This window comes from Procambarus clarkii, chromosome 6, assembly GCF_040958095.1.
Source record: "Procambarus clarkii isolate CNS0578487 chromosome 6, FALCON_Pclarkii_2.0, whole genome shotgun sequence".
NCBI lineage: Eukaryota > Metazoa > Arthropoda > Malacostraca > Decapoda > Cambaridae > Procambarus > Procambarus clarkii.
Genome location: NC_091155.1, coordinates 52,431,063 through 52,439,127, shown reverse-complemented (window position 1 = coordinate 52,439,127; position 8,065 = coordinate 52,431,063). Strand labels below are relative to the sequence as shown.

Here is an 8,065-nt window from a genome sequence, read left to right as displayed (position 1 = left end):
CCACATCAATTTTACGAGCAATTATGACTGTTTTGATACATTACTTATTGGTCTTTGGGGACTTTTACGTCAAGCTGGGGTCATACTATTCAAGAGGATGTGTTATTCACGCCCACATTGAGAACAATAAATATAAATCAGCGAAACTGTGAGCCTATATATCTGTCTTACACTCTGTATCTCCCATGGCCCATCGACGTCTGTAATAAACACCTCTGTACTTGTTACTATTCCAATTACCGAGGTTGTAGGTCCTATGATGACTATGGAGCCATTGCACTAAACATATTAATAAATAGTGCATTTTATTTTTCAGGTTGACTTTCTACCTGACGAACTCGACACCTTGACTCTCAATTTGAATAAAAGACTTGTTAGTATTCAACTCTATTTAGTTTTTCCCTGTTGAAATCTATTAATATTAAAGCTCAAACGAAAGATCTATTCTCTCAGTTTCCTGAGGTTTCCAAAGCAATTGGCAATATTGAACACTTCAAACTGTTTAGAGAATTAATCAGCATAAAAGTATGTCAAGCTATCTCTAGATATATGTATTTTCCAATCAGGGATGAAAATTAGCAATGAAATGGATTAAGCTCATAAAATGTATCACTTTATTTTTTATGCTGTCCATCTTTATCTATTGTTGAAAGAGTTGAGAGAATAAAGTCCTGGCTGTCGCATAGGCAGTATTTATGGTAATGTTTACTGTTATGGTGGTGATGTAATCATATTGGCACCAGCCAAATATTCTATCAACTTTTCTTATAAAAATGTGAACCATGAAGTGTTGAATACAACCTTACGTTAAATCCGGCCAAATATGCTGTAGTTGTTCTTTACTCACTAGACTCGTTTTAATCAGTTCTTAATCTAAAATTTTCCAGGCAGAGATATCAGTAAAGTATTTCCGCGCCAACGCTCTACACTCACACTAACATTCCAGGCACCAGCACAAGCAGAGGAGTCTGGGTTCAAGAGCTTAGGCATAACATCTACACCGAGCCAAGTAACATTTGGCATATGTGAGGCATGACTTTACATCCCTGAACCCATGCTGATGCTGTGATTCAAAGTTCTTTCGCTCAAGATGTTCCACTAGATTTTTTCGCACAATGTGTGTGTGTGTGTGTGAGTACTCACCTATTTGTACTCACTTATTTGTGCTTGCGGGGGTTGAGCTCTGGCTCTTTGGTTCCGCTTCTCAACAGTCAATGAACTGATGTACAGGTTCCTGAGCCTACTGGGCTCTATCATATCTACATTTGAAACTGTGTATGGAGTCAGCCTCCACCACACCACTGCCTAATGCATTCCACCTGTTAATTACTCTGACACTGAAAAAGTTCTTTCTAACGTCCCTGTGACTCATTTGGGTACTCAGTTCCCACCTGTGTCCCCTTGTTCGCGTACCACCCTTGTCAAACAGTTTATTCTTATCTACCCTGTCAATTTCCCTGAGAATTTTGTAGGTAGTGATCATGTCTCCCCTTACTTATCTGTCTTCCAGTGTTGTGAGATGAATTTCCCGCAGCCTTTCCTCGTAACTCTTTCCACTTAGTTCTGGGACTAGCCTAGTGGTATGCATACCTCTGAACTTTTTCCAGCATCGTCTTGTGCTTAACAAGGTACGGGCTCCATGCTGAAGCCGCATACTCCAGGATTGGTCTTACATATGTGGTATACAGGGTTCTGAATGATTCCTTACACAGGTTCCTAAAGGCTGTTCTGGTGTTAGCCAGCCTCGCGTATGTTACGAGGTGTGTATGCTGAGTGTGTGTGTGTGTGTGTGTGTGTGTGTGTGTGTGTGTGTGTGTGTGTGTGTGTGTGTGTGTGTGTGTGTGTGTGTGTGTGTGTGTGTCTGTGTGTGTGTCTGTGTGTGTGTGTGTGTGTGTGTCTGTGTCTGTGTCTGTGTCTGTGTCTGTGTCTGTGTCTGTGTCTGTGTCTGTGTCTGTGTCTGTGTCTGTGTATTTTAAAATACAAGTCGAGAATTAGGATTTTAATAATCACATATATACATATTAGCCAAACATGTTGAAATAATTTAGTACTCACAACAACGTTTCAGTGTCAATATATGTTTATAAAACAATATTTTTACGTCATGTGCCTGCTTATAAATCATAGACTACGCAAAATTATATAAAATGTTATATATAACTTATATAAGGCTCCTTATTCTAAGTTAATGCTATATGATTTGCCACATTAAGTTTCATTTCATGAATATAAGGTATAAAGTGTTTTTCAGCTGTACAGCTGTTGTCTCCAGCCACAGCTGTACAGCTGTTGTCTCCAGCCACAGCTGTACAGCTGTTGTCTCCAGCCATAGCTGTACAGCTGTTGTCTCCAGCCAAAGCTGTACAGCTGTTGTCTCCTGCCACAGCTGTACAGCTTTTGTCCCCAGCCAAAGCTGTACAGCTGTTGGCTCCAGCCATAGTTGTACAGCTGTTGTCTCCAGCCACAGATGTACAGCTGTTGTCTCCAGCCAAAGCTGTACAGCTGTTGTCTCCTGCCACAGCTGTACCTTGGGTGACACACAGCCTCCACTGTCAGGCAGGAGAGACAACACACAAGTCCTTTGATAAAACCATTGGAGCAGGGCGGTGGATTCGAAGCCCCTGTTGCTCCAACGATCATCTCGTAGACACACGTTAATGTGATTTCACTGTGAATGAGTTCTTTCTTCTAGTCAACTCCGCTCATGAATGTAAGCGGTTGTCACCAGGACTGTCCTCAGGCAGGTCTTCGTAGCAGTAGGTGGCGACGGGGAGATCATTCACCATCAGCATGTTGGGGCGGCATCGCCAGTTGTCGGAGGGGGCGCAGGTGGCGTTGTAAATGGTGACCTCCTTCACCTTCACCTCCGTGAAGGTGAAGGGGCAAGGCCACGTGTTCCATTTCTCCTGAGGAAACAAGTTTCGTGTCCATTACATCACATCCATTATATCCCGAAACGCTTTGCGTAATAGTGGCTTTAGGCATTGTATGTACTAGCTCCTATCTATAAAGCCAACAAACTTTGTAAAATCTCTTTATGTATGTACCTTTGCCTAAATAAAAATTATTATTATTATTATTATTATTATTATTATTATTATTATTATTATCCAACCCGTCCTCCTATTTAGACAGTACCTATTGTGACGGTTGTCTATAGTCACGAATTCGTAAGTACTTAGCTTTTAGATAGTAGTATACTGACTAGTAAGGAATTCTTTTAAAATAAACAAAGATTAAAAACAATATGTGTGCCAAGTATAGCACACATATGTACTATATTAGGCCTCGGATATCGTGTATTAGACCTAGGAAAGTTAGGCTAGGTTAGTTTACTTTGTCAAAGCAACACAGGTAAACACTAGTTTTCAGGTTTGTCCAACTCAATAGTTTAAATTTCTACTTTCTAATTTCGTTGTACGTCAGTATATATAGTACGGTCCTCATCGATACTATAGGTACAACCACAACAGGAGGATGGGCTGCTATATCACACACTGGAGAGAAGATTATTGTCAAATGTTATCATAGCAAAGCTTTTGGGGACCATAGCTGGCGTTGAGGAAGTGTGTAGACATTTATGGGAGCCTGCAGAGCAGAGTAGAGAAGCAGAGCAGAGTAGAGTAGGGTAGAGCAGAGTAGATTATTATTTTTATTTATCAGGGGAAAGCGTCAATCCATTACGACTTTATAGCACTTGGAAGGGGTCAGGATAATGATTTGGGGACAGAGTAAAGAAGCAGACAATCAGTACTAACTCTTGTCTGGAAACTGTATTACAAATAAATTCTTTGCTTCTGTTTAGACAATACCTGGTCTCAATACCAGGCATTCCTGTCTTATCTAGACTCGTCAAGTGTAATTGTCCACTATCAACACTGGACAAATGTTGTCCTCTAGTTAACGATAAAGAAGATATCTGAGAACTTAGAAATCGAAGAAAACATATCAGGGAGAATGTTGTTTTAGAGAACTAGCCGGAGATTATTCAGTTATACCAATTCATTGGCATAATAATTCAGGGTGTTAGACAGAGGGAGAAGGGTGGAAAACACACACTGAAACACTAACACGCAGGCATCCACTAGGGCACTAGCAATCAGGCATACACTAGGGAACTAGCAATCAGGCATTCACTAGGGCACTAGCAATCAGGCATACACTAGGGCACTAGCAATCAGGCATACACTAGGGCAATAGCAATCAGGCATACACTAGGGCACTAGCAATCAGGCATACACTAGGGCACTAGCAATCAGGCATACACTAGGGCACTAGCAATCAGGCATACACTAGGGCACTAGCAATCAGGCATACACTAGGGCACTAGCAATCAGGCATACACTAGGGCACTAGCAATCAGGCATACACTAGGGCACTAGCAATCAGGCATACACTAGGGAACTAGCAATCAGGCATTCACTAGGGCACTAGCAATCAGGCATACACTAGGGCACTAGCAATCAGGCATACACTATGGCACTAGCAATCAGGCATACACTAGGGCACTAGCAATCAGGCATACACTAGGGCACTAGCAATCAGGCATACACTAGGGCACTAGCAATCAGGCATACACTAGGGCACTAGCAATCAGGCATACACTAGGGCACTAGCAATCAGGCATACACTAGGGCACTAGCAATCAGGCATACACTAGGGCACTAGCAATCAGGCATACAGTAGGGCACTAGCAATCAGGCATACACTAGGGCACTAGCAATCAGGCATACACTAGGGCACTAGCAATCAGGCATACAGTAGGGCACTAGCAATCAGGCATACAGTAGGGCACTAGCAATCAGGCATACCCTAGGGCACTAGCAATCAGGCATACACTAGGGCACTAGCAATCAGGCATACACTAGGGCACTAGCAATCAAGCATACAATAAGAGCGTGAGACGCCCAATAAGGACATTACCAAACAAAGTTTGTGTGTGGACATACCATGGGTTTAGAGAGGTTATGCTGCCTGTACGAACATGCCTTGTGTACGTCCCAGTCTCCGCCAACTGTGTACAGAAAGAGGTTGTTGTTTTAGAGTCAGTTACTGGGAACAAAATGTTCCAAGTAGCATGGGCTATGGTGAGCCCGTAGTGAACTTACCTGGCACAAGAGTGGGGCTGTAACTGAGAAAAAGGAGTCGGCGTGAGACAGTTGTAGCGGTATTATGGACGTGTTCGGCCAGCGGGTTATGTTTCCTCTCGTCGACGTGTTCGGCCAGCGGGTTATGTTTCCTCTCGTCGACGTGTTCGGCCAGCGGCTTAGGCTTCCTCTCGTCGACGTGTTCGGCCAGCGGCTTAGGCTTCCTCTCGTCGACGTGTTCGGCCAGCGGGTTATGTTTCCTCTCGTCGACGTGTTCGGCCAGCGGCTTAGGCTTCCTCTCGTCGACGTGTTCAGCCAGCGGCTTAGGCTTCCTCTCGTCGACGTGTTCAGCCAGCGGCTTAGGCTTCCTCTCGTCGACGTGTTCAGCCAGCGGCTTAGGCTTCCTCTCGTCGACGTGTTCGGCCAGCGCCTTAGGCTTCCTCTCGTCGACGTGTTCGGCCAGCGGGTTATGTTTCCTCTCGTCGACGTGTTCGGCCAGCGGCTTCGGCTTCCTCTCGTCGACGTATTCAACCAGCGGCTTAGGCTTCCTCTCGTCGACGTATTCAACCAGCGGCTTAGGCTTCCTCTCGTCGACGTATTCAACCAGCGGCTTAGGCTTCCTCTCGTCGACAAAACCAATGAATCTAATTTCAAGAAGAAAGTTCTACGGCAGTCTGACTGTGAGGTGGGAGTGTAGGAGCCGTCCTAAATGATAGGAGCGTCAAGGATCCAACGCCGGTCCTATATAAAGCAAGGCCGTCGCTGCACGTAGTTAAATACTACAGTTTGATGAAAGCTGTGGTGCATCGTGCATTAATTTGTGACGTTATAGGATAAGAATTGATAAGAGAAATTGCTCAATTGTACACAAATATTATCAACAAAATCTTAGTCAGTGCACAAATGATTATTCTTGGATTCCAATTGGACCAGATTCATGAAGCAGTTACGCAAGAACTTACGAACGTGTACATCTTTCCGCAATCTTTGACGGCTTTGGTTACATTTATTAAACAGTTTACAAGCATGAAAGCTTCCAATCAACTGTTGTTATTGTTATAAACAGCCTCCTGGTGCTTCGGAGCTCATTAACTGTTTAATAATTGTAAACAAAGTCGCCAAAGATTGAGAAATGATGTACTGGTTCGTAACTACTTGCGTACCTGCTTCGTGAATCAGGCTTTAGACACGTGTCTTTCCTTGCCCCCTGATGCTTCTGTTCCCCCTTGCAGTAAATAGGTATACCAGGGAGGATTAAGGTGGCTGTTGTGGCATGCATCCTGGGGAACGATTAGCTGGTGGATAATGAGAGCTCATTAAGCCTAACAGCATATCCTATCTACGTAAAAAACATATCCTGCCTCCGGTGAGAGGTTTATATCCTGTTTCATTAAGCCATTTTATGAAACATTTTATCGCCAGTAAAGTTCCCTCATTATAAAGCTAAAATTATGAAACATGACGAACCATAAATAGTTATGACTAACACAGAATTGCGTCATGAAGCAAGCCAGAGCTTCTGTGTCACGCGCTCCGTGACGCATTGAAAGACGGCTGGGAAACTGTTCGTCGATAGTTCTTGACGTAAGAGTTAATTTACAAACTGTCACCTCTACCCTTACTCTATCTCTACTGTCTCGCTTCATACGGGTCGGCGTTCAATCCCCGACCCTCCATGTGATTAGGCAACATTCTATTTTTATGTTATTTATTTAAATACATATTCAAGCGTTCTTACATTCTAGTAAAGCCTCTAGCACGCTTAGCTTTCTGGCAGGTCCTTAGGGGTCCTTAATCTTAACGATTCCTTCCCCCCGTCCCATCCTACCTTACCTAACCTACCCTACCTAACCTAACCTATCTTAACCAAAGCTAAACAGACATAATTAAGTCAGTAATTCATGTTGGTAGGAAAATATATTATTTCAAATAAACCCAATGAAAATTTTGTTTTGAAAATAACGAAAATCACTGCCAGTTAGGCAATTCGGGCTTTGTATACTAGGCCGAGTAGTGGGTTCTGGCTATTAGGTACAACACACACACCTGGAGCAGAGAGACTCACCTGGAGCGGAGGCAGCAGGCAGCAGCAGACAGCAGGAGACCAGCAGCGCCACCACACAATGCCCGGCCATATCTGCCCACCCGTATAATTGGGCTGTTAATAATAATTATGGTAATATATATGGTAATTCAAACAAAATGATGATAATCAATAACACATTTAACAATAAAGAAATTATTTACGATGCATACGTAATAAATAATTATGTTTACTCCATGTTTAAGGAACTAACGTATATGTACATGAATTTACCTGAGGGGCCAAGATCTCTCTAGTGGCCTCGACGAGGACAGGAGGCCGGCGGCTTATGAAATGTCCTCCCCCCCCTCCCCCCCTCATTTACTCTGATGGTCTGTAGAAAATGTAACATTTTTGGCATTTACAACTCCGGCGGGTAGGCGTTTCCATGGGTTTATAACCCCATGGCTGACAAGAATAAAGACATTTGCAAAATGAATAATGATTCATAAGACTCATATTCACATTGTGAAGGAGAAGTTTCTCCACCTATTCTCATCACATACAATGATTATATTGTACGTACTCATATATGATAGATATATGAGTATCCAAGCCAGCATCCGCCCATATCCCATGATCCGGAAAAGATCAATCAAGGCCAATAGGGGGGACCTTCGACAAGCCACCGGCTTCCTGTCCTCTTTGAGCCGACTAGTGTCAGTGGCCCTCAGGTAAATTCAGGTAAATATTAGTGCGAATACAGCTTGTCAGGTACAGATGGAAGCCCCACCACCAGCAGTAATACTATTGTGTTCTGTCAGGATAGGTAAGTTACCCCTGATGAATAATATAACATAATCAGGAGCCTATGGTAAGGCCGCTTTCCTGGGACTCAGAACTGAACCTGTCCTATGCCTGGGGACCAGTCAGGCTTGTTCCCATTTGTGTTCCT

The 8,065-nt window shown here is 43.4% G+C and overlaps 1 protein-coding gene across 1 annotated transcript; it reads right to left on the bottom strand.

Moving 5' to 3' along the window:
* Positions 1-1,789: 1,789 nt before the first annotated feature.
* Positions 1,790-6,061, bottom strand: LOC138349648 (neuroblastoma breakpoint family member 26-like). Its single transcript, XM_069312029.1, has 4 exons — positions 6,054-6,061; positions 5,109-5,731; positions 4,950-5,014; positions 1,790-2,906 (listed from the first exon to the last, which is right to left on the bottom strand). Exons 1-4 carry the CDS (start codon positions 6,059-6,061, stop codon positions 2,703-2,705), a joined length of 900 nt encoding a protein of 299 aa, XP_069168130.1. The 3' UTR covers positions 1,790-2,702.
* Positions 6,062-8,065: the final 2,004 nt, after the last annotated feature.